General features: G+C 40.9%; 1 protein-coding gene and 1 long non-coding RNA gene across 3 annotated transcripts in view; one reads left to right on the top strand and one right to left on the bottom strand.

The window, feature by feature from the left end:
- Positions 1 to 23,292, top strand: part of LOC109461799 (serine/threonine-protein kinase tousled-like 2) — a 31,890-nt gene extending 8,598 nt beyond the window's left edge. For both annotated transcript variants that reach the window (XM_019758205.1, XM_019758206.1), the window contains exons 3-21: positions 4,978 to 5,061; positions 5,364 to 5,421; positions 5,565 to 5,611; positions 6,033 to 6,146; positions 7,271 to 7,330; positions 9,041 to 9,130; positions 9,582 to 9,671; positions 11,698 to 11,808; positions 12,709 to 12,845; positions 13,608 to 13,784; positions 14,861 to 14,933; positions 15,698 to 15,877; positions 16,521 to 16,612; positions 17,044 to 17,133; positions 17,575 to 17,744; positions 18,214 to 18,349; positions 19,381 to 19,492; positions 20,067 to 20,174; positions 21,426 to 23,292. In XM_019758205.1, coding sequence (XP_019613764.1) covers positions 4,978 to 5,061; positions 5,364 to 5,421; positions 5,565 to 5,611; positions 6,033 to 6,146; positions 7,271 to 7,330; positions 9,041 to 9,130; positions 9,582 to 9,671; positions 11,698 to 11,808; positions 12,709 to 12,845; positions 13,608 to 13,784; positions 14,861 to 14,933; positions 15,698 to 15,877; positions 16,521 to 16,612; positions 17,044 to 17,133; positions 17,575 to 17,744; positions 18,214 to 18,349; positions 19,381 to 19,492; positions 20,067 to 20,174; positions 21,426 to 21,632 — 2,136 coding nt within the window. In that variant the 3' untranslated portion in view covers positions 21,633 to 23,292. The remainder of the gene's footprint in view (positions 1 to 4,977; positions 5,062 to 5,363; positions 5,422 to 5,564; positions 5,612 to 6,032; positions 6,147 to 7,270; positions 7,331 to 9,040; positions 9,131 to 9,581; positions 9,672 to 11,697; positions 11,809 to 12,708; positions 12,846 to 13,607; positions 13,785 to 14,860; positions 14,934 to 15,697; positions 15,878 to 16,520; positions 16,613 to 17,043; positions 17,134 to 17,574; positions 17,745 to 18,213; positions 18,350 to 19,380; positions 19,493 to 20,066; positions 20,175 to 21,425) is intronic.
- On the bottom strand, positions 22,495 to 23,516 carry LOC109461800. Its single transcript, XR_002139712.1, has 2 exons — positions 23,282 to 23,516; positions 22,495 to 23,251 (listed from the first exon to the last, which is right to left on the bottom strand). It is a non-coding gene; the product is annotated as an uncharacterized LOC109461800 (long non-coding RNA).
- Between the last annotated feature and the right edge of the window lie 2,848 nt (positions 23,517 to 26,364).

The raw sequence follows: 26,364 nt of genomic DNA, 5'->3' as shown, positions 1-26,364 counted from the left end.
ATTGTAAGACAATTACGCCTGATTGGCCAAGACAATGAATACGATTATCTAACTACATTTCTGCTGACCACAACAACTTGTGCGAGGCAACCTCCGGCCATCTGGCCAGGGTCACTGTATGGGATGGTGCGAAAGGGGTCAAGCTTGTTGTTGTAGCGGCGGTGTAAACAAACAGAAACCTTCCCCGAAACCTGAAAACGTAAAGCCCCTTATATCACCAACATGAGCACATGTCCACAGCGCAAGCCTTTTCAAATTCCAAAACGCTGCCGAAAAGAAATGACGGGTTCCATTTATTTACTATAACGATGAAACCCATGGAAGATTATAAAAATAATGTGTGTCTTTCTTCTTCTTCTGTTGTGTTTCCTTTTACTGTTTGTCCTAAAACCGCTACAAAGAAAAATATGTGCCAACAAAAATGGACAAAAGTGCATCCAACGTTACATTGTGACGCGGCGATTTGAGGCATATAAAAACTAGCATCCACCAGGCCTTTCTACGGGAATACGGATCGTAGAGTTCGGGGAAAAAAGAGATTAAAATTGGCCAAGGGAGTCCGGCCGCGAGGAGGTAGTTAAATGACCCCCTTATAAATCTTTCCCTCCGAAGGCCAGTCAAACCTAGTACTAGGTCCTACAAGGCGGTCAAACTCCCCTGGCAAATATTCTACTATAAATAGCCAGCGTTGTGAGTCTGGTAGAGGCTATGTAAAGACATAGTCACTGACAAAGTCAATTGTGAACGACAGGCCAGATCAAGTGTATAGCAAATATTAGTATCTGGACATACATTTCTGCATTCGGAATCGGAAACAACGAATGTCACCAAGGAGCTCTTATCTACGCACCGCAACACGTTCAATTCGACAGAACAACAACAGATGACACTTGTGGAACCGCCTGGTCTTCGCGGATCAACTTTACCTCTATAAGGTCGTTCTGTACGTTTCTGGCGAGTGTACCTGTGGTCACTCTATTTATTTATTTACGAGGGGTGTTCAAAAAGTTCTCGGCCTCACCTAGAAAATAAAGGTCAAACTCCTATTCTTTGGTATAGCTGTATACTATGACGTCTTACATCACTGCACACAAAAATTCAAATTTTTGTATTCATTAATGAGCACGTGACGCCCCGTGAAAATGGGGTGGGTGAGGGCAAATCACAAAATGGCCGCAAAAGAAGCGTGTGCTGTGATCAAGTGTATCGATAAAAAAGAAAGTCTCCTAAGGACATCCATGAAGACATGGTCAAGACACTTGGTGATGACTCCCCTTCTTATTAAAATATAAAGAACGGGGTTACTAGCTACAATCGCGGCAAGGAGAGCACAAAAGATGAACATAGATCAGGATGCCACAAATCATCACCACGGACAATCCAGATGAGGCCATCCATCACATGGTAGTAAATGACAGATGTGAGACTGTTCAACATGTAGCAGGTTCTTTGGCCTGTGTTATGACTCAGTTCACAATATTTTGTCGAACATCCTGGGGATGAACAAACTGTCTGCATGGTGGGTGCCTCGAATGTTTTTTGAACATCAGAACTTAACAGGCTTGACATTTCAAGGAACGAATTCAGTCCAATTCATGCAGTTTCCTCAAAACATTTGGCTCTCAAGATGAGCTGGGTTCACCACTTTCACCCCGAATCAAAACAACAGAGCAAACAATGGATGAAGAATTTTTCCCGCCCCCCAAAGAAGTTTTAGCGAGTTTCGTCCGTTGACAGGGTTTTTGCCTCTGTTTTCTGGGACAGTAAGGAAGTAATCATGATTGACTACATGCAAAGGGGTTAAAGCATCAATGGGGAGTGCTATAAAACAGAATTACGACATTTGAGGGCAACGATCAAAGAGAAAAGGAGAGGAAAGCTCCGAGCTGGCGTGATGAAAATGCACCTGTCCACACAACACAGGGGTCAGCGACAGCAGCAAACGAATTTGGGTTTGCAGTCTAACCCCACCCTTCCAATTCACCTGACCTAGCACCCTCGGACTTCTACCTGTTTCCTAAACTCAACTTCCACTTTCGTGGTCAACGTTTTGATGGTAATGATGACGTCATCTATGCGGTATAGGCCTATCTGGGGGGTCCAGATGCAACCTTCTTCCACAAGGGGAAAATAAAGCTGGAACATCACTGGACCAAGTGCATTGCAGTTAGAGAGGACTATATTATAAAATAGTTTAAGAAAAATTTTACTGCCCTGACGTTTTCTAGGTGAGGCCGAGAACTTTTTGAACACCCCTCGTATCAACCTTGGATGCATGTTGGTGTCCCTGCAAACGTGTGTGGCGGACAACACATCTATAAACCAGACCTCGTGACCGTGGCCTGTTTGCGAACCAGCACACGGACAACATCCACAAGCACGCCAGGCCTATATCTGTAGCATTGGGGGTTCATAACGGCTTTCATAAACATTTTTCTGACAATCCCGTACCTGCGAAAAGGTTTGGGTTTGATAGCCTATTCCTACCCTTACAGAATATACACACAGCGACAGAGCATGCTATGTTATGCACATAATGATAATGTATATGATATACATATGGTTTTTGCGTATCGATCAAGAGTCCAGAGCGCACGTAAACTATATTGTCCTGCTTTCTATTATATAAGGTCAACGACCGCTTGACCGGGCATGTAAAATTTGCAGCGGTGGAGAAAAGGATCGCTTCGGTAGACTAGATAATGATCACCGTACCGGTATCCAGTGATCTTTGTTCCTACTGACTTTATACAAGGAGCTTTCATCACAAGTAGTATGTCCTTTTATGTCTTACAACTTTTGATAGATTTTATCTGGATTCATGTGCTGTACGTGCGCTCTTATAGAGTCCATTCCAAGTCACCGCGTGTTTTTTTAAAATAGTACCTTTAATATTTTCTCAATGTTTTAGTTTTGAAAATATTATAAATATTCTGAAATTATTATAAAATGTACGTACTTGAGTAGCATGTTTTCGAAAATGTCATAATTTGCAAAAATTTCGAAAGTGGCAATCAACTGAGATCTTAATTTTAATTTCTTTTTTTTACCAGCCAAACTTCGTATTTACTTGATGTGCAGTTTCACCCGCGGCATCTGGGTTTACGCTCTCTGGCGGCGTCCTTTGTAGTCCGTGTAGTCAAAAGGCAGACGCCTGCATACAAATGAGCCCGATCATGACGTCACACGCGCCGATGCAGGCCGAAGATCGCGATCGCCCGAGCTGCCAGCGGTTTCCGCGGACTTCCTTATTTGGAAGCACACATGACTTGCACGGACGGCGTTTTTGACGAGAGGGAAGACGGAGTGTATTCTGACATGTTTCGGCGCCGTGTAATAGATCTACGTAATACTGTGCTAGAAAGATCCTTGAATTTACAAGCGTTTTTGTGAATGGGTACCTATTTTTTATCTCAAGAAATATGGATGGACTGTACAACCATGGTACAACAGAAAGGATTTGATGTTTCACTAGAGTTTGAGATTTATTAAAAGCAGCGTACGGTTTGGCACTGTTTTTCTGTATCAATGGCTGGCCGCTATCGTGTCGAGTGCTCGCCGACGGCAGGATCGCCGCAGGGTTCATCAACGATACCTACTAGTATTTTTGGCTCACAGAACGCTTCGTGTTGATGTGCAAATTACTTCGTCACGGGTCATTTACAAAAATTAAAAAAAATGGTAGAACCGAGTTGCCTTTCTTTAGAAATCATTGGAAATATCGTACGCGGACTCAAAAATATTTCGAAAGTTTTGTAATTTACGGAAATTTCTTAAGAAGTTAAGAACAAGTTTGAAATGTTTGTAAAACATAAGGTATCCCTTTAAAAATATTTATAAAAGATTGGAATTAAATCTAAACAATAGCAACAAACACCGAGCTAAGAATGGGGACCCGATATTGGTCGATTGTCGACATGTAGATAACCAGGAACATATATGTACATGTAGCTTATGAAGTGAATATTCCAATTCGTACATATAATAAAAATAAATTAAATTGATAATACCCTAATTTACATAATATACAATTCGTCGCCTAGGTGTATTTTTTACACCTTTCTTGTTACTACTGTCCCAGAATTGTCCCGAATATAGATTTCAATTGTCCCGAACTGAAGATGGACTGTCCCAGCCTGCTTTTCAGGAAATAAGTTAATGACAACAATAAGAAAACAACAACAATTGAATTTATGTAAATGTAGGGAAATACATGATAATATCATGGGCACGGCACCATCTTTGAGGCCCCCCTCCCCGATATTTGGAATCCCTGATTGGTCAAATTTAAATGTTTGTCAGAGTATTATGGGCTGCTGGCAGTCTGCAGCATGATTTATGGATTGTGTTCCCAAATGACGTGGATGGTCTCAGAATTTTCCAATTGCCCCGAAATTGTCCCGAAACGTAATTTGAATTGTCCCGAGCTGAAAATTTAGTGTCATTTGACACTGGGACAATGTTAATTTCGAGCCCTGCTGATGTCATCAGTTGCAGTTGCATAAATTTATAATGGTTACATCTGAAAATTATTAGTGTCACGTTGTAATTCTATATACATGCAGTGTTCTCACCAGGATTTTTTCACAGCGTAGGGGTCAAGTACAAAATGGCAACTTTTTGTGACGCAAGGTGCACATCGAGTGCCAAAAAAGCAGAGGGTCTGGTATTCTTCCCCAAAATTATTAAAGTAACAACCCTCTGAGACAATATTTCTTGCTTTTTGAGGGACAGATTTTGAAAAAGTAATATTTTTCTCTGTCATAGCTATTTGTAAAGTCAAATACAAATGTATACATTTTTTTAAAAGGTCACAATGATCTTCCCCCCTAAAAAAAAAACACCCCTACACTGGTTGAAGGACAAATTACAGTAGGGGATCCAAATCACAGTGTAGGGGGCCCCTACGCTCAAACAGCCCTGTGAGAACTATGACATAATGTGGGAAAATGAATGTGTTTGTGTTGGTTTGTGCAGAGTCTCAACAGCCAGGACTCCAATCTTAGTAATGTCAGCAACGGCAGCGAGGGGCAGAGTTCTATCAGTGACAAGGAGATGGAGGTATGATTGTCTTTCTTTGTCTGGCATTTTTTCTGCCATTATTGTATATTTTCCTTCATACTTAACTAATTCACGAAAAACATACACTTAATAGGTCATTGTACTTTTTTTTTAATTTTAGTATTTTAGTATCACTTATTATGCTGTTGAAGATGTAGCTAAAGTGTTCTGGGAAAAGTGTGTGAGAGTTGCGTTTGTGGTTGTTTTTGTGATATTTATGTGTTCGAGAATTGTGTATTGTACTATATCTTGTTGTTTTTTATTCTATGGTATCTAAGTATATTCCTCTTTACTCACCTCAGACACCCGAGAAAAGAACCCCTACAGACAGAAAGAGGAAGCGGAAAAATGATGAACAAGGTGAATAGTGAATTTTGTGTAGTCCAACACTTTGTACGTTTGATTAGGGCATTATCGCATTGTTTACTTTGTTTACTCATATGAGTAGTTGACACCTAGATATTTCCGAAAGTACAATAACATTTTCTCTCCTTTAACTGCAGGGAAATCAAAAGGACTTCCTACCAAGAAGATTAGTGAATATTTTGAGGTAAAGTCTTCTGCTGGACTTCCAAACATTTTCGTTACTTGTTTTAAGGATATTTATTTTTAATGAAGCCATTGTACTTGGTAGATGTATTTTCATCTGAAAAGCGTTTGAAATTAATATGTTTTGTTTTACAATCTTTCTGTATTATCAGGCTTCATTTTGGCATGTATTTAATGAGCCTTTGTACATTTGTATTTGGCAAACTTAAAATTTAAGGTATTATCGTTTTAAAAACGTTTGAAGAAGGTACTTTTTGTTGTAAGATGTTTGTGTATTATTATTTCAAAAGCTTTTGAAGAAAACTATTTTTGTTAAGATCGTTCTGTATTATCATTTCCAATTTTTTTTGTTTTAAGGTCTTTCTGTAGGCTTTGCCTTGTCCTGTATTGTGTAATGATTAGCCTGTATTTGTCATGTGTAGTCCCATTCCCCACATGGGGCTGGTGCAGGAGTGAGTCCCAACAGAACAGGGAACTCTCTCATCCCAGGCATGGGGCTAGCCAGGTCCCCCCCTCCCCCTGCTTCCTTCCAGCCAGTAAGTACATGTTTGTTTGTTTGTTTGTGTGTAGTGATGCATACCTAAACCCAATTTTAGGTTCAGGATTCAAGTCCAGAGGTTTAGGTTCAGTTCTGGACTTGTAAGTCCGGACCTAAACCCATGGCATATACAAAATTGCATGTTGGCAACCTTGCAATGTTGTCTGGGTGAAACTTTGGCCACATAACATGGAGGCCGGTACTTGACGATGCCCGATGGCAATGTTTTCTTCATTTTGCAACAAAGATTTTACAATCTACGGAACGTTTTAGGTGGTTTGGAAAGAAAGGGGTATGTGAAATGGTCTTTTATGGTAATAAGTCCGGACTCGGTTCTTGACTTTTAGGTTTGTTTGGACTTAAACCTAAACATTCTTACAAATCTGGATCCAAGTCCAGTGAACCGGTATGCATCACTATGTGTGTGTGTGTTCTGATAAACTGCCTTTAGTACCACCAGTTTTGTACATGTACATGTAAGTACAAGCTGCGTAAGACCGTTCTTACTTTCTTTCAAAACATTACAGTCTCACAAAACTTGTAAGAAGCACCGATTACTAACTTGTAAAAAATTACACAGGATACCGTAACATAAGAGAGTAAGCATGTTGCTTGAAATACTTTGAAATGTGCAATTTTTTTTCTCTGGCAAATCGTGAAAATGTTGCACTTTCAATTAGGCCACACCAATTTAATTTGTTGGTTCTCGGATTTTTTCAGAAAAAATATGAAGCGACAGGGCGAAAAAAAAATAAAAATAAAAACAGGTCTAGGCATCCTATTATAGGCCTAAATGCTACGAAATGAGCCATGAAGTTAACAAAAAAGGCTGGGTTAAAATTTAAAGTATAAATTTTGAACTTTCAATCAAACCACTGCATTGATAGATGGAAAAAACTGTAACAACTAGGAAGAAAAGGAATTTCCTCAACTGTTGGGGGCAAAATATGAGCATTTTTAGTTGATTCAGAACCAGAATCTTTTTTTTTTTTTTTTTTTGCAAATCAGAAAAAAATGAAGAGGCGAATCCGAGAACCAACAAATTAAATTGGTGTGGCCTTACTAAGAAATGTTGTTTTTATTATTAAAGAATGGTTCTCATTTTAGATGTGCTTTTTTCAGGTGTCCCCTTCCAGTTCCAACTCCAACTCCAACTTCAATAGCAGAATGGCTTATGCAAGGGTATGTTTATTTATCAAGTTATATTACAGTCATTGATTGAGACACTAAAAAGTTAACAACATGTTAGTCTGTATGTCTGTTACAGATAATATCAAAGTCTGTGTGCCTGTTATTATGCTACAGATCCAACTTAAATCTGTCTATGGGTCTTGTTTGTTACAATGTCAAACACTTACCCTTATATAGTTAAGGTCACAAGCTGTTGTTTTTGGAGATCAAATAATGAAAGGGAAACAAAACAATTGTCTGTAATCACTAAATTGTTTCAAATGTACTTGTTAGACAAAGTAGTAATTTCGGACATTCTGCCAAGTTGGCAGTTTTATCAAACATATTGTCATTAGCAGGGCTTTAGCCAGCTCGAAATTTTTTACCGTCAACCCCAGGTCAACCCAATTCGCGAAAAAAATACCGTCAACGCGAAAAAAAAATTCCGTCAATGATTACTTTTAAAGAATGTCTTTCACGATCCGGTGATCGACATCACGCCCTCCCGCACACTTAATGCATTCGGTGTTCTAAATACCCGTCAAGATTGCAGAATAAAAAAAAAACCTACACAATCTGCAATTTTGCAGAATGAAAAAAAAAACTACAGTTCTCACAAGGAGGCAACACGCAATGAACAATCCGCTATGCCCTTTATTTTGATCCGCTCAAATCCCGCCGCGATTCAAGCCGCGGCCATGCAAATGAACCTACTCATGACGTCACAGCCTTCGATTTCCACCGAGCCGGCCCCGAGCGCTGACCGACAGCGGGCGATGTGGCTCAGATCTCCGACGATTTTCTTATTTAGAGCGTTCGGAAGACTTCGGGTACTCGGCAAACAAAATGGCCGACATGTACATGATTTTACTTGTCAGCTTCGCTTCTCAACCGAAATGAGGAAGTTACAGCTCCTTTGCGGACTTTAGCGGCCATGAAGTTGACTTGGGGAAGCGCTGAGACGTGATTTCGCTACGGCATAGGGGATTTTGCCGCGGAGGGAGTTACGTGGCCGGCAAAAACTCGCGTGTCAGCGATCCTCCAGAAATCTTTATGCTGCCGCTCAAGTCTTCGCGCGAAGGAGGTCTGACGAAGTTTTAGATTAAATAAGGCCACATTGTGTGGATCAATCTCCGTTTTCTTGCGATAGTATGATTATTCAAGTACAGTATATTATTCAAAAACGTTTCATATTTCTTTGTTCGTTGTCACATGTTTACTTATCGTATTGTCATGTACAGTTAGCAGCGTGTGTCTGAGTCATGCCATTGTTTTATTTTATTCTTATGTGGCCGTTAGCACATGTTGTTTTAACAGACAGCAACATTGAACAATAGAGCCAAGTCAACAGACGTCGGCACGGTCCTTGAAATCAGGTTTCCCGCCGCCGTGCGTTTGGAAAAGACGCCGCGCCGTGGCTCATTCAAATTCGCTAGATTTTTTTCCATGTCTTTACCCACGATTTTTGTCCGTCAATGTTGACGGTAAGGACTAAAATTTTTACCGTCAGACGGGACAAATTACCGTCAATTGACGGTAAAACGGGCGCTGGCTAAAGCCCTGGTCATTAGCTAAGCCATCCCTGCGAGTATTAAATTATCAAGGAATTTACTACCATTTTCATATTTGCCCTGGCATTGTATATTATTTGTGTTTGGTACAGTGTCAATAGTGTGGTTCTTCAGGCTAACTTGTAGTAATGTCATAAACTCTTCTGTTCAGTTTCAGAGCTCCCCTGCTTCAGGCAACAGTATAGATTACACAGGTTTGGTACCTTTCCACCCTAAACCTGTCACTTCAACAACAGCACAGGTAAGCGCAACAAGCAGTATATAATTTTTTTTCACAGTGTAGGGGTCAGGTACAGAAGGGCAACTTTTTCCCCAAAAAAATAACTCATAACTCCCTGAGACACTATTTCTTGCTTATTGAGGGACAGATTTTGTGAACTTAATGTTTCCCCTCTGTTATAATTTCATTGTTTAAGGTCAAGTTTTCATTTTGTTTTAAAGACTCATGAAGGTTCTCCAAAAAAAAAACACCCCTACACTGGGGTCTAAATCACAGTGTAGAAGGTCCAAATCACAGCGTAGGGGGCCACTACACTCAAACAGCGTAGTGAGAACTATGCGCCTGATACATATGTCGTTTTATGTACGTTTTATACAAAAATATCTATTAATATCTTTCTGAAGTTTTGTGTCGTCAACTCTCAAAACGTTGAGAAAATATAACTAATTTTGAACATGTTGTCTTTTTGCAGACTGAAATGACCCTGGCCAGAATAGTAGAACTGGAGCAGCAAGTCACAAAGGAACAACAGAAGGAAAACACTATTGAAGACTTACAAAGGGTAGGTTTGTTCAACTAGATTTTAGCAACCATTTCAAGGCTTGAAATACCACCTTCATATGCAGGCTAGTGCAGGTAAAATTGGAGCTCTGCAGGTATTTCTGATGTCTACCTGCACCTAACCTGCACTGGTCCATGTACTAGGTATATGCAGGATAGTGCAGGTAAAATTGAAGTGTGCAGGTATTTCTGGTATCTACCTGCACTGGTCCATGTACTGGGTATATGCAGCTTAGTGCAGGTAAAATTGGGGCTGTGCAGGCATTTCTGATGTCTACCTGCACCTAACCTGCACTGGTTCATGTACTGGGTATATGCAGGTTAGTGCAGGTAAAATTGGGGCTGTGCAGGTATTTCTGGTGTCTACCTGTACCTAACCTGCACTGGTCCATGTACTGGGTATATGCAGGTTAGTGCAGGTAAAATTTTAGCTGTGCAGGTATTTCTGATGTCTACATGCACCTAACCTGCACTGGTCCATGTACTGGGTATATGCAGGTTAGTGCAGGTAAAATTGGAGCTGTGCTGGCATTTCTGATGTCTACCTGCACTTAACCTGTACTGGTCCATGTACTGGGTGTATGCAGGTTAGTGCAGGTAAAATTGGAGCTGTGCAGGTATTTCTGATGTCTACCTGCACCTAACCTGTACTGGTCCATGTTAGTGGTGCATACCTAAACCAACATTTAGGTTCAGGTCCGGATTCAAGTCCAGAGGTTTAGGTTCAGTTCCGGACTTGTAAGTCCGGACCTAAACCCATGGCATATACAAAATTGCATGTTGGCAACCTTGCAATGTTGTCTGGGTGAAACTTTGGCCACATAACATGGAGGCCGGTACTTGACGATGCCCAATGGCTTGATTATGTTTTCTTCATTTTGCAGCAAAGATTTTGGAAGGTTTTAGGTGGATTGGAAAGAAAAGGGGTATGTGAAATGGTCTTTCATGGTAATAAGTCCGGACTCGGTTCTTGACTTTTAGGTTTTTTTGGACTTGAACCTAAACATTTCTACAAGTCTGGATCCAAGTCTAGTGAACCGGTATGCAGCACTAGTCCATGTACTGGGTGTATGCAGGTTAGTGCAGGTAAAATTGGAGCTGTGCAGGTATTTCTGATGTCTACCTGCACCTAACCTGCACTGGTCCATGTACTGGGTATATGCAGGTTAGTGCAGGTAAAATTGGGACTGTACAGGTATTTCTGATGTCTACCTGCACCTAGCCTGCACTTGTCCATGTATTGTGTATATGCAGGTTAGTGCAGGTAAAATTGGGGCTGTGCAGGTATTTCTGGTGTCTACCTGCACCTAACCTGCACTGGTCCTAACATGTACTGTGGCTGTATATGGACCTTCATGTATATTTGCTGTATTGACTGTTACCACCTATGAAATATGACAGAAATAATGTCAGTACGTACTTCCTAAATTTTGAGTGGTACAGGTAAAAATTGTGTGGTGCAGGTAATTTGTAACGTTACCAGCACCAGTACAGGTATTCTGAAAGAATCATTTCAAGCCCTCACTTCTAGACTTAGTATGGTTCAAATTCGTACACCCAAAATAGTGGAATTGCTTCAGCTGCATAGCACGTTTCAAAGTGCTTATTTTGTAGACAAATAACTTATTATAAGTTAAACATCTTTTGAAGGCTTCAGTCACGTTTTTGAATACTTTAATAGTAATGTTGCTTACCATTCCAGCAGGGAAAGTGTGACTAATTATATCTGAGTGTACATTTGGCTTTGCCACCTTTGAAAAAACTTGGCTAGGGTAGACAAACTACAGAGTGTATCGCCAAAAAACAGTTACTCAAGCAACTGGATATGATTTTGAAAACGTCAGACGTTTCAGCTAGTATCCACTAGCTTTCGTCAGTGACTGAGAGACCAGAGGGGAAAGCAGGTTTATAAGCACAACCTGTTGATTGATATGCAAATAAAGTGAAGACAAATTTTCGGAAGTCGAAAAAGGAACAAAAGTCAGACAAGTCAAGAGTGTATCAACTCATTGTTGTGTTTTTTCTAGATGAATGGCGAGTTGCGCCACCAACTAGAAGCTACGCAAAGATTACTAGACAGACATAAGGACAACCTCTCCAAGTGTCTGGCCTTCAATAGGAAGCTTCTAATAGATCAGGTGAGTCAAAATAGATAGTTTCTATGTTTGCATGTCTGGCTTTTAACAAGCCACACATTGCAGAGCGTGGGCACAAAAATTCATTAAAAGCATTGACAACCGTGTGCATTTGGAGGTTTCATTCTACTGCTATTGGGACTTGGGGTATATCATTTTACAACTAACCCTTGTCCTGCTGGCATTTTTTACACAATATTTTCAAATAATTTGATGTCTTAATCAGGTCATAGACCCTTGGCTTTTTTTGCCCTGCAGTTGTGTAGTTACTTCCGAATTTGTTGCGTTGTGCTGTAGTGTGATGCGTTGCAGGAGAAATACCCCCAAATTGTACATGATATACATGGCGCTACATTGATGATATGTATGTGCAACCTATATATACATGTATATGGGCTCTGCAGGACAAGGGTTAACATCAAAGTATGACAGTCACTGCTTGTACCAGGTTCTAGCTAGTGCAAAGTAGCGTAGGGGCCCCCTACGCTATAATTTTGACCCCCTATGCTAAATTCCCCCCCCCCCCTACGCTATAATTTTGACTCCCTACGCTAAATTTCCCCCCTATGCTAATTTTTAATACAGCATAGGGGCATTGTGACTGTATTTCTTTGTTCAAGAATGCCAGATCAAATGTGAAAAATCAAGGATACATTGTACATACCTTAGAAATAACATTTTTCCCTTTGGGTATCCCTCAAATGGCCCCTTTTTAAGCTCAAATTTTTAAAAGCTCCGCTTCGCTCCCTCATAATGTGGCCAGTGCCACTACGCTAAAATTAAATCCTAGCTAGAACCCTGTAATAAATTAATGTATGGAAGAAAAGTTGTGAAACATCTGAAAATGCTTACTGATTGTGTGAGCCCGAAGAATCCTTGTTCAATGTTGTGTGTTCCCTGTAGTGTGTTACTGACAGAAAGGAGGTACGGAGACGGAGTATGGAGAACAGACTACGCATCGGTCAGCACACTGTGGTCAGGAAGGGCGCGTCCTTCGAGGAGGAATGGGTGGACGGATGGGCGTATATTGAACTCAAGAAGTAAGACATTCTTGTCAAAAAGTTAGGCCTAGAAAAAAATTGTTGTGTTTTCCGAGTAAAGAGACTCTTTTTACACAACCATGTCTTTTATTCGGCTGACACCTGTGCTGCAGTGCAATGTGAACCAGTCAGAATTGCCCCGAGGAAGGTGACAGACGGTCACCAAAACGTCGGCTGAATAAAAGACTTGGTTGTGTAAAAAGAGTGTCTTTACTCAGTGTCTTACCAACCTGATGAAACTATTCACAGATGTTGTGTTTCCTGACCAACCCTAGAAAAAACTGCCGACCCTAGCCATTTTATGTGTGAACCCCTGCAAGGAATCTTTTTTTAGCTGATAAACCTTTTCTAGCTCCAAAGAGAGAAAAAAGTCTTAAAAAAGGTAATCCCTACCTACCGACCCTAAACACAACATTTTTGTCCTAGGCTTTGTTAACCTTCAGCCTGCTAAATGAGTAGGAAAGACATTAGCACATATTTTGCTGATATTATTGCCTTAATTGATAATAATTATGTAAGACAATTTTTTGGCTGTCTTAGTTGGTGTTGTTGAGGTTAATGTCAACTACATGTATTGTATGAATTAAGTAGGTACCATTGTAACAAGTGTACCTAGCTTTAGTGACATACATGCTTTTTTAAGGTAAATAATACAATAGAAATTTGACCACTAGTCATGGATATACTGCAGTACTTATAGACCTCATAAGTAAGTAAGTATAGAACTCAATGCTAACTTATTTTTATTTCCCATCACTGTAGGAAGCAGCGAAAAATAGAAGAACAAAAAGGTGAAATTGAGAGATTGAAGAAGACCCTGCAGAAGAGAAAACCTCCCAAGCCGGGGAACGGTCAGGGCGGGCGATCAGGCAGTCTGAGTGATGGAGACGGGGTGTTCGCTAAGCCACAGGTCCCCTCACGGTTCGGTGGTCTGCCAAGGTGATCCCCACATACACAAACCAGGGTTCTAGCTAGCGCGAAGTAGCGTAGGGGCCCCCTACGCTATAATTTTGACCCCCTACGCTAAATCCCCCCCCCCACGCTATAATTTTGACCCCCTACGCTAATTTTCAATACAGCATAGGGGCACTGTGACTGTACAAATGTATTTCTTTGTTCAAGAATGCCAGATCAAATGTGAAAAATTACCAATCAAGGATACATTGTGCATTAGAAACCTAGAAATAACATTTTTTTCCCTTTGCGTACCCCTCAAATGGCCCCTTTTTTAGCTCAAATTTTTTAAAGCTCCTCACCGCGGAAGGGGGGGCCCATCGACATGCGGCCAGTACCGTTACGCTAAAATTAAATCCTAGCTAGAACCCTGCAAACCTCTCTGTTCACATCTAAGGCTACACTGACTTAATTTAATGGATGACATCCGTGGAAGAGCCCCAAACTAGTGCGCACGGGCGAATTAAAAAAAAAAAATCCAGCCCTAAAATATGCTGCTAAGCCACATGAATACAAAGGTGGTATTGTGAATTTGTGTCAGTACATAGTGACTTTTACAGCAAGCCGACACATGCTGGCCTTTTGTGGCATTTACGAGTTGGTACTGTACTGAGTTCTTGAGTTCCGTGGAACTTAGGCAGCCTGGGTGCCATCCTCCGTAGTTACTGAAGGCTCCCTATTGTCGCTAACTACCATGGACTATGGAGGATGGCATCCAGGCCAGAGCCTCCTCTGAGTTTTTTTTTCTTTTAAGAACAGGTGAAATGCAATGCACACGGATGTCATCCATAAAATTAAATCAGTGTGGCCTTATGTACATGTTAAACATTGCTGATTTGAGGATTGCTGATTTAGTAAAAATCATTTTTGTTACTGATAAGGTTGATGTATTATAACAGTAGCTACCGGAAAAATGTTTGAAAATCAAACTTTCAAATCCTCATCATCTTTATGTGTGTTTGAAAGCATTAACTTTAAGCTGTTGCATTGTGCTACATGGATGATTGTGCTGACTGCATGACAGTGTTTCTGACTAACTTGTATTTTGGTTTTCTCTTCAGCCAAACCAGTGATGAGTACAAGTATTATGAGCAGGAAGAAATTCTCAAGATAAAAAGTGCACAGCTAAAGAAGGTACATGGTCGCATCAAACTTGCTATTTTTTAATTATTTTGTACTTGCTAGCATCTATTTCCAGCTTGTATGAAATAGACATGACACTCTCTACTTGTCATGCTGAGTGGCTAGGCTAGTGGGCATAATATGGAGAGTTCATGATTTGATTCTTGTAACCTGTTTGTTTTGTCTGGTTGTAACCTGTTATGTCTGGTTGTAACCTGTTGTGTTTGGTTGTAACCTGTTGTGTCTGGATGTAACCTGTTGTGTCTGGTTGTAACCTGTTGTGTCTGGTTGTAACCTGTTGTCTGGTTGTAACCTGTTGTGTCTGGTTGTAACCTGTTGTCTGGTTGTAACCTGTTGTGTCTGGTTGTAACCTGTTGTCTGGTTGTAACCTGCTGTGTCTGGTTGTAACCTGTTGTGTCAGGTTGTAACCTGTTGTCTGGTTGTAACCTGTTGTGTCTGGTTGTAACCTGTTGTGTCTGGTTGTAACCTGTTGCATCTGGTTGTAACCTGCTGTGTCTGGTTGTAACTTGTGTCTGGTTGTAACTTGTGTCTGGTTGTAACCTGTTGTGTCTGGTTGTAACCTATTTGTTGTGTCTGGTTGTAACCTGTTTGTTGTGTCTGGTTGTAGCCTGTTTGTTGTGTCTGGTTGTAACCTGTTTGTTGTGTCTGGTTGTAACCTGTTGTGTCTGGTTGTAACCTGTTGTGTCTGGTTGTAACCTGTTGTGTCTGGTTGTAACCTGTTGTGTCTGGTTGTAACCTGTTTGTTATGTCTGTAGGAGGAAGCTGAGGTCACAACAGAGCTAGAGAAGCTGGAGAGGGAGAAAAACCTGCACATCAGGGAGATGAAGAGGATCATGAACGAGGACAACTCACGGTTCAGGGACAATGAGACCCTGAATGACAGATATCTGCTGCTGTGTCTGCTAGGAAAGGGTGGCTTTAGTGAAGTTCACAAGGTACTGTGGTATTTACATGGTTCAAGCTACAGAGTTAAGTGTGTGGAGAAACATCAAGAAGGGAAAAGTGGTGCATATTTTCAGGAGTTTTAAGATTAACAGAGCAAAAGTAGATAGGAATGTCTTACTTTAAGTTATTTCACCTCCACTTAGTTCACCTTCACACCTCACTTTTATTTCACACTGAACAATATAATGCCTAGGAGAAAATATCGTGTTACCTGTTTCCCGACCAACTCTAGAAAAAACTGCCGACCCTAGCCCTTTTTTGGGTGGACCCCTGCAAGGGACATAATTTTTTGGAGCTGATTGACCATTTGATCTGACACCTGAGTGATGAAACATTGTACCATCGGTTTTCAACAATGTTAAAGTTGGATCACGAGAGATCGCCAACGTCTAAAAAGGAAAGAATGAAAAAAAGACATCCCTACCTACCGACCCTAATTTTTCAGGACTGAAACAGGAAACACAACATTTTTTTCTAGGGCTTACATACGGGTTTGTATTTATGTATAGAAAGCTTGGTCACATCTGTCAGTAAAACATTGATATCTTTTCTTTTCTTCTGGCAAATGTTATTTGATGCTATTGAATAAAGTTAAGCAGGATAGATGATACCTTTGTTTGTGTTCCTGTTCAGGCCTTTGACCTGAAGGAGCAGCGCTATGTTGCTTGTAAGATTCATCAACTCAACAAGGACTGGAAGGAGGATAAGAAGGCCAACTATATCAAGTAAGTCCTGCAAAGTCTGGCTTTTTCTGGACTATGTTTTAGATTAGTGAAAATAGATTACTCTCTTAAAGGCATCCAATGCAATTTCAGGGCGGCAAAACTGGAAATATTCTGAATAAGGTAATCTGTATGATATTCACACATACTATCCCACATTAGCACATATGAGTATTTCGTAGTACATGACGTGTACTTTAAAACTGCAGAAGCAAGCCCCAAGATTAGTCCTTTATTTTCTGGGTGTTACCCTGAAAATCAATCCAGGTCCTTCCAGTAACTGTTTCTTGTCAGAATTTTGGGCATTTTCGCTCCATGAATGTCAATATACATTGGGACATTGTTGTTTCAGCTTAGTATGTAGATAGTGACTAGAATATTGACTTTGAGCTTTTGGGACCCTGATGATTTTAACGTCCTCTTGCCATTTGCAGGCACGCCATGAGAGAATATGAAATCCACAAGAAGCTGGACCATCCCCGGATTGTGAAGCTGTATGACGTGTTTGAGATAGACAACAACTCGTAAGTGGGACAGAATCATGATGGTTCTTAATATAAGAAGAGAAAAAAGACAACAGAAAGTAGTAGTGTGTGTAAAATATTTGAATTGCAAATATTTCATCTTTAAAAGCTCCTTCCAAAATGAAACTACGCCTTTTGTCTCTTTGTTGAGGTTGGATGTTTCAAAGAACAAATTATATATTGAAACTGGATATTCTATAACACAAGTTTTACCAAGTCGTTGGTGTGTTTTGTGGTAAAATGTTGAACTTTATTCTAACACAAGGGGAGTTTACATTCAGAAGTGATTGGTCATTAATTATCCTGATGAGGGTGACAGTGGTCGTTGAAAATTTGATCTCTGTGTAACTTTTTGTTGGGATAAAGTTCAACATTTTGCTATAATGATTACGTACCAACGCAGATGAAGTTTCAGGATAATTTGTTGATGTGTTTGTCCAGATTCTGTACAGTCCTGGAGTACTGTGATGGGAATGACCTGGACTACTACCTGAAGCAGCACAAGTGTATGGGTGAGAAGGAGGCTCGCTCTCTCATCATGCAGGCCGTCAGTGCCTTGAAGTATCTGAATGAGATCACACCACCGGTCATACACTACGATCTCAAGCCAGGTCAGTCATGTCATGGTTTATTGGTAAAGGCTTGCATAATATGTGTAGTGGTTGAGGGGAAGGCGTCGGCTCCAGTTAAAGTAGCGTCTGGGGTCCCCCAAGGAACCGTCTTGGGACCATTGCTCTTCCTCTTGTATATAAATGATCCAGGTGTAACAAGTCGATCGGTGCAATGTAGCCAGCTGCCACAGCCCCGCGTGCCTGCAAAGCTGGTGTGTTACGCCAAAGGGCGGTTATACCGGCTGTACAAATACAGATACAGAATATAAAACAACAGTTATTCAATGAACATTTGGCAGCCCAAGAGCTGAACTACATGTTCACATCTCTGGGATTCTGCTGACATATCTATCCATTTTAAGTATCATGTAATAGAGATAAATGGTTACATAAAAACCAAATGCCTTTCAGCATACTATTACTACCATACACCTCTTGACAGTATCTTTGTTTCCCTTTTATCCAACAGGCAATATCCTGCTAGGTAGCGGCTCCTTTAGTGGTGAAATCAAGATCACTGACTTTGGTCTGTCTAAGGTTTGGGACATGAATGCAGACTCCCAGGAGGGGATGGAGCTCACGTCACAGGGAGCTGGCACATACTGGTCAGGACTCAGGAGTTTGGAGCTTTGTTAATGCCACAAGGCCACACCAATTTGATATATTGGTTCTCAGATTTTTTCAGAAAATATTTGAAGTGACAGGGTGAAAAAAATAAAAACGGGCCTAAGCATCCAAAATCTATGATACAATGTAGGAGGTTTACAGGCCAGTTTACAATTCAAAGTAACAATGAATTTTCAACTTTTGAGTCAAACCACTGCATTAAAAGATGGAAAAACTGGAACAACTAGGAAGACTTTCTTCAACTGTTTGGGCCAAAATATGAGCATTTTGGAGTTGATCCAGAACCTGAATTTTTTGTGAAAATCGGGAAATAATGAAGCGGGCGAATCCGGGAACCAACCAATTAAATTGGTGTGGCCTTAGATGTCCTTATTTAGTTATTGTTGGGTGACCGGGAAAATATTTGGTTGCTCCGAATGGTTATGCCTGTATTTACAAACACCCCTATGTTCAGACATCCCTATATTCAGACACTAATAATAATTATGTTCAGATACCCAAGAAACGATAAGTCTAAATAAGACTTAACTTTTATTTTTGGAAGGATATGATACTTCTGATCAGTATGAAGGGGCCTTGAATTTAAGATTTTGTGCCCATACAGGTGGTTTAATGGACTTATACCATTATTACATCACAGTTTGTTTATTACCTGTTCTAAAGAACATTCTAGAATGGTCAGTTAAAGACTCACTCACTCACACTCACTGTCCGGTTTTAAAGAACAAAGATCATTTCAAAGTTTTCAAAGTAAGGTATGTCTGATTTTTTGCTGCGTCTAGTTGTGTTGACACAGCATTACATGCCGCGTAGGTGATTTAGTTCTGACATTAGAGGAAAGTAGTACTGTATTAAAAGCCTTATATTAGGCTAACGCTACACAAACACACACCGCGCTACGCACCCCTGTACAATATAAACGTCGATTGACCGGCATTCATTGCGGTAAACAAACTGTGACGTAATAATGGTATAGGTCCATTGATACGTAATGTTCTCTCCCACACAGGTACCTGCCCCCCGAGTGTTTTGTGGTAGGGAAGAGCCCCCCTAAGATCTCCTCTAAGGTGGATGTGTGGTCCATAGGAGTCATCTTCTACCAGTGTCTGTACGGGAGGAAGGTCAGCATCTCTTTATAAATCTTCTAGCTTTCCTGGAGAAGATTTAAAAAAGAAATCCACAATCTTCTTACACAATCTTCAAAGTTTACAATCTGCAACAGCATCCAAACAATACACCAAAAACAGTTACTCAAGCAACTGGATATGATTCTGGAAACAGTCACAGACGTTTCATGTAGCATCCACTACCTTTCGTCAGTAACACTGGAGAGTTGTCAGAAAAGCAGTACAAACTATGGGTTGATATGCAAATTTTTGGAAAGCCACAAAGGAAACAAGCATTGGACAAGTCAAGACAAGCCATAGGATGAAACAGTGACAGTTTCCCTGACAGTTTCCAAAATCATTTCCAGTTGCTTGAGTAACTGTTTTTTGGCGTGTCTTATTACCTGGATTATCTATTACCTTTACCGATGCATCCAAACAATACTACAAGTTACTGTACATGTACAGTACATCAAATTGAATGTAAAAGGGTTTTTGAGATGTACTGCTTTCCCTTGTTTTATTTGGCACATTTTAGAAGAGATATAATTTAAACCATAATGTTTTGAATGTCTTTCTTTCTTGTCAGCCATTTGGCCACAACCAATCGCAGGCCACGATTCTGGAGAATCGGACTATCCTGAATGCCAAGGCTGTGGAGTTCCCATCCAAACCTGCGATCAGCCAGGAGGCTAAGGTAGGATGTAGTAACAACTTAAACTGGCACATTTCTACATTTTGAGAAAAGTAGAGACTTAGAATCTTCTACATGCAAGCCACATCTTAATGTTACTACATACATGGCTAGGGAATTTTTTTTATAATGATTTATTTGAGAACAGAAAGGAAATTTTTATGTCTGAAGCAGGGCTCTAGCCAGCACAAGTTGACCAGTTTTTCCTTCAATTACCAGACGTTTTTCAATTACGGGAAGAATATGAAAACATCTTAAGGACCACTGACAACCACTCTCAACACCACGATTTGCTTCTCAAATTTTGTGGGAAATTGCGTTTTTGAAGGCTTGAAAATGAAAAATTTCTTTGGGGGAGCATGCCACTGGAGAACTCCCTAGAGGGCTCTCCAAATCCGATGATGAACCTGGGCTGACGGAAATAATTTCAAGGTTCCGGGCCGGAGTTTAATTCTGACCAGGGTTCCAAATAGTGCGCAGTAAATCGCCGGATCTGCGAGGTTGTCACGCTAGGTTTGGCTCCCCATAGCTCGGTGATCGCTGTAGATTTTCAACTAGGTTTTGAATTGATCAAAAAGCCTTGGGATTGTAGTGTTTTTCGGCGCGGTGAAGTTGGACGGCCAGCGAAGCGTTTTTGGTATTAGTCCGCGAGCAAGGGTGATGCGGTTTGTCGCCTGATGACCCAAATAGCTGCGTTCTATGTGGAATTTCTAGGGGTTCGCGTCACCGGATTTTGTGAAAAACTTATCGCAACAACCTATATTTTTTTCTGTTTTTCAGAAACAGAAAGTAGTAAGCTATTTCAGCATATAAGCCGTTAGCCTGGGAAAATTCGTTTTTTCCAAGCAGGTCCGTTGAAAAAACTGCAAAAAAAACTACATTTTTCGTATCCAAAATTTACGTTTAACTACAGTTTCTACCCAAATTATAGAGTCGACGGACAATAACCAAAATTGTATCGGAAGCCGGCTGGAAACCTCAGTTGACTGATGTAATGAGATTTCCCGGCGTACTTTTTTTGGCGGAGTTATAGCCCTTCGGTCTGAGGGTGTCCGCCGGATCCAAAATCGTGAAAAAAACTCCGGTCCGAGACCTCAAGCTGGCTAGAGCCCTGGTCTTTTTTTTCTTTTATTCTCTATGATTGGCTGACGTTTGCATCATACACTGAACTTTAGCATATTTTTTCACGCCATGACGTTTTTTTCTACAAATAGAAGAAACTTGACCATGTGTGCCTTCCTCTTGTTCCTACAGAACTTTGTGCGAAGATGTCTGACCTACAGGAAGGAGGAGAGACCAGACGTGCACCTGTTAGCCCGGGACCCGTACCTGCACCCCAGCTTCAAGAAGTACGGCTCTTCAGGGAGCCTGAGCAGCCCCTCCGCGCTCCTAGGTACAACCTTCACTGCTACAACTGGCATGGGGAGTTTAGGATCAGGGTCTGGCTCCGGCTCTAATTAAAACTGCACAGACTAGTTCTGGACATGACTCTCGCCACAGAGACTGCCAGCTTCCGTTCTGGACTAAACATTGGAACGTTCCTCTGAACTTCCCAGACTATGCCAAACCGATGGAACTGGACTAGAGACCTTCAGCATTACTGGAGAAAAACACTGCTGGAATGCTGAGAAGGAAATGTTATCATGGCGCATGTACAAAAGACCTGTCAAAGATAAAGCAGGCATACGTGCCGTAGTCGACTACATAGCTCCATCTTCTTTTAATTTTATTTATGTTCACTCTGTATAAATCTTTGTTGTAGCGTACGACTTCATAGATACACTCTCAGGCTGTGAAATGGATAGAGGATGCATTGCTATCCAAAAATGATGTAAATACAATTTCCTCAATTAGTGTAAAGAGATGTAAAGCCTTCAGTAGACTGATGAAACACTTGAGCTGTGTATATAACTTGGATCCCACTCAACTATAGTCTTGGTTCTATATGAAGCTATAGTTCCTGCTGTTGCTAAAGCTTTCCTTCAGTCCCCAGTACTTCTACATGGTGCATGCTAATGATACAATAGTAGAGAATTCACATGAATACAACCTAAGGGAGCATGTGTAAAAGCAGGAACTGTGGCTGCTAGTGCCAGGACTGTGCTTGTTGAAATGCTGCAGAAAGTACACAGCCACGAGAAACATGTAGTAACTAACTCCATCCTGGTGCTTCTTCCCCTGTGGAAATAAACTACTATAGGAGGCCAGGTCAGAGCTTCACCTTAACCTTCAACATGCTGACATACCAGTGAATCAGTCCCACATTCCAGCTGTGGAGTCTAATGGTTAAACTGTGCTACTACATAAGATAAGCAGGCTTTGATGTAGCCACTCTTAATGATGGACACATCCTACAATGTCATGTCTCCATCCAGACTTATACATGTTGGAATGAAAAGACATTGTTGCAGAGAATATGAAATGCTCACTGCTAGTACAAGATTTACAGGAGGGATGGAAATGTACAAGTCTTCCCTCTCTCAAAATGTTCCCTATAGACTCATTATTAGAAGGTCTAAGAAGTTGGTGTTGATTCGCCCATAGATCAGCAGTACTTCTTTTTTTCGTATCAGCCTCTGCTCATTTCTGTTCTGTCTAGTGTACAAGTTAGTATGTTCAGACCCAGCAATGCCCTGACTGTTGCAGGCAAGTAAGGTATATGGTGTCTCTTTTCCTTGTGATTGGGAGAAGAACCTTACTAGTATGTGTATGGTGCATATACAAATGTTTCATTGAAGCACATTTCAGGAACGTTTTAGCAAACTGGTCTGACTTACCAACTGTAAACAACATTGAGTTGTGAGACTCCATGCTTATGGTAACACCTGTATATGGAGATGTTAACTTGGTAGGAACTGTGGTGAGAGACCTGGCCTGTCTCCCAACTGTGGTGAGAGACCCCGGCCTGTCTCCCAACTGTGGCGAGAGACCCGGCCTGTCTCCCAACTGTGGTGAGAGACCCGGCCTGTCTCCCAACTGTGGTGAGAGACCTGGCCTGTCTCCCAACTTTGGTGAGAGACCCGGCCTGTCTCCCAACTGTGGTGAGAGACCTGGCCTGTCTCCCAACTGTGGTGAGAGACCTGGCCTGTCTTCTAACTGTGGCGAGAGACCTGGCCTGTCTCCCACCAGGTACTGATATTATTGGGAAGAACACAAACACTGGATGAAGTACTGTAGAGGTAGCAGCTTTTCATTGTCATTGACAACACAAAATAACAGATGCAATTCAAACAAACATGTCTTCTTGTTTTGTTTTCATCCCATTAGTGCTAAGGAACCGACATGTAGTTGGATTTTCATTGACCTCGCAGAGAATATATCATTACATGGCTTGTTGAATAAGGTTAGACATCCAGATAAACAATATTCAAAGACAATTCAGTCTACTACTGGATAAATTACAGAGATTACTTCAGAATCTGGAAGTTTTGAGTGACATCCGTCTCTGAAAAAAAAAACATTTACGAAAACGCTCCGTATTCAGCCGTTCGTAAAGGTAGTTCTAGGATGCAGGACTAAAACGGCTCTTTCCTGGTTAATCTGTGACATTTAATGTCAAGGACAAGAGCAAGAAAGGCCTGAAGAAAAACCCCCATAAGAGCCCATCACGTTTCCCAACTGGCGAAAAACCGAAATCTGGGAATGAGCGAGGCTTCTTTCGCGAGATACGGACCTTTTCTGAATGGATGGTCCAAAAAGGGGGTGGGATAGGAGATGAATTTCCGCTTTTCCAATTTTAGAAAAATAGATCTTTTGACATTTATCGGTCTCCTTGTTTAGTGAGTATACTCGTGATGGTCTCTATTCCCACGCAATGCCTTCCAAAAAAATCCTTCTTTCTCGAGTTATACGTCAAAATGTGAGTTTGCGATCAGCTGATCCGTTGCAGAAGTGGTCAAAACCTTTGCAGAAGCGAATTTTTCGTTGTCGATATCATTACCATATGAATGTAAACCAAGCAGATGGTGGGCTGGAAAATCGTACCTTTAGTCTTTAGCCTCTAGGACTGCCACAGTATATATATATGCCCCTTCTTCCGGAAACATGATAATACAAGCAATAAGACAGGTGGAAGGTCGGATGCAGTGCGTCTGAAAACGTTATGATGACTGCAAAGTTCATTCATGGAACGTACTAGTATTTCTTTTGTTCACTAAGTCAACCAATTTGTACGTGTCAGAGACGGTCCACATATTCATGACATTTCGTTTTTGCCGCTGCTAGATTTCCTGCAATGATGATCTTAGCCGTTTGGTGGAGCTATTTTGTGACAACCACTTGCTGGGAGTAACTTCATGGTCTCAATCCGCTTATTTTGTGTAGAAATATACCGAAAATGACAGCACACAAATCGGCCCACAGTACGTCTACAGGGGTGCCAAAGAATTCATCAGAATTTTACGGAATTCATACGATCCTTACTAGAAACATACGAAGTTTACGGAATACATACGATCCTTACATAATTTGGGGTCATTTGAAGTCATTTGGTGACTTGCCGCAGCGATCACCGTTTCCCAGCATCGCCCTGCTATTTGATCTAAAATACAGGCTACTATGTCGTGAAAGAAGTCCGCATAAGTGCTGTTTGGGATTTAGAAGGGCAGGACAAGCCCTTAAAAGTCTTTGAAACCAAGATATTGTATGGAGAACATCGCTATGATACTATTGATAGTCCGCCATCTTGAATTTGCTGTCGACGTGATCGTGGTGCAAGTCACCAAATTAGGCGATGTTGATTTGATTATATGGATGACATCCGCGCGGGCATGAATTTTCGGCCGTTTCCAAAAAAAAAGTTTTCAACCATACTGTAAATCGTGCAAAACAGTTGCTAAATGAGCAAAAATATACCATAAGTTGCAAGGAAAACATTTAGAAACGATACCAATGTCGTAGAATGCCAAAATCAAAGGAAAAAAGACAAAAATGTAAAGAAATGAATTTGAAGAGTAGATTATTCGCCATAACATATTCTGTGCCATTTGTTCCACCTTCTTGACCACGTAGATTTCATAGTGAAAGCAACTTTTTTTTGCAAAACTTTTTTTTTATTCGCACGCGCGCATCAGTTTTGGGGTTCCCAGAGGATGTCATCCATATAATCAAATCAACATGGCCTTAGTAAGGATCGTATGTATTCCGCGTAATGGATCGTATGTATTCCGTAAACTTCGTATGTTTCTAGTAAGGATCGTATGAATTCTGTAAAATTCTGATAAATTCTTTGGCACCCCTGGTCTAACTTTTTACTGTACTTTGCTTTATATCTTATCGTAATCTCCAAGCAAATCCTAGGGTGGCATAATGTGTTAACATTGTGTGGATGGCGTTCAGCACCAAGGACAGGCACCGTTTGCACAGAAACATGTGGTGCACAGAAATTGAATTAGCAGATTCCGACTGCTACACGTTCGTTACTAGTACTTGTTGTTCTTGACGCTGCCTGTGTGTAATTTTGACACAGACTAGTCCGAAATTTTGGGCAGAGAACGGTTATTTTTGAGGGGATTGATTCTTGGTGGTAAAGTAGTTGTGGTCATCAGGGTCAGCTGTTGTGCGCCCCTGTGTAAAAATCACACGTGGTACGGTCCAGTCAGTCTGCGTCTGTCGGTTTCATTTGGCTGGCACCACTTTGCGCACTAACATCCACTTTTGGCAGTCGACCTTTTTTCCTCATCTTATTCTGGCCTGGCTGTTTTGTTTCTTCTTTAATTATGCAAATTACCTCTGCATTAACATGATATATGCATTGTGATATTTGTTAACGTTTGATTAACTTACAGATATCCCAAGTATGACATTCCCATCATTCACCATTAAGAAATCATATATTTTTGCATAATTATGCAAAGTAGGTCATAATTTGCATAATTAGTATCTGTTGATGTTCTGCCTGCCATAGGTTACATACATTACATGTATGAAAGTAGTATAATGTAAAACACTGTAATTATAGAATTTCCTCATTAATTATGCAAATAAAGTCCTCATTTGCATAACTTGCATTTAATCATGTTCTGCTGCAGTACCAAGGTCATCCACCAGGAGGCCCATATTTGACCTTGACGTTTGTCTTCCTAAGACTTACCAACATACCATTAATATCATCATAATCCATAAAGGCGTTCTGAATTACGCTGACCACAAAAGTTGCGGAAACACACACACACGAGACAGACACACAGACATA

The sequence above is a fragment of the Branchiostoma belcheri genome, unplaced genomic scaffold, assembly GCF_001625305.1.
Source record: "Branchiostoma belcheri isolate BF01 breed outbred unplaced genomic scaffold, Haploidv18h27 scaffold96, whole genome shotgun sequence".
NCBI classification, from domain to species: Eukaryota; Metazoa; Chordata; class Leptocardii; order Amphioxiformes; family Branchiostomatidae; genus Branchiostoma; species Branchiostoma belcheri.
This window is presented reverse-complemented; position numbering and strand designations above follow the sequence as displayed.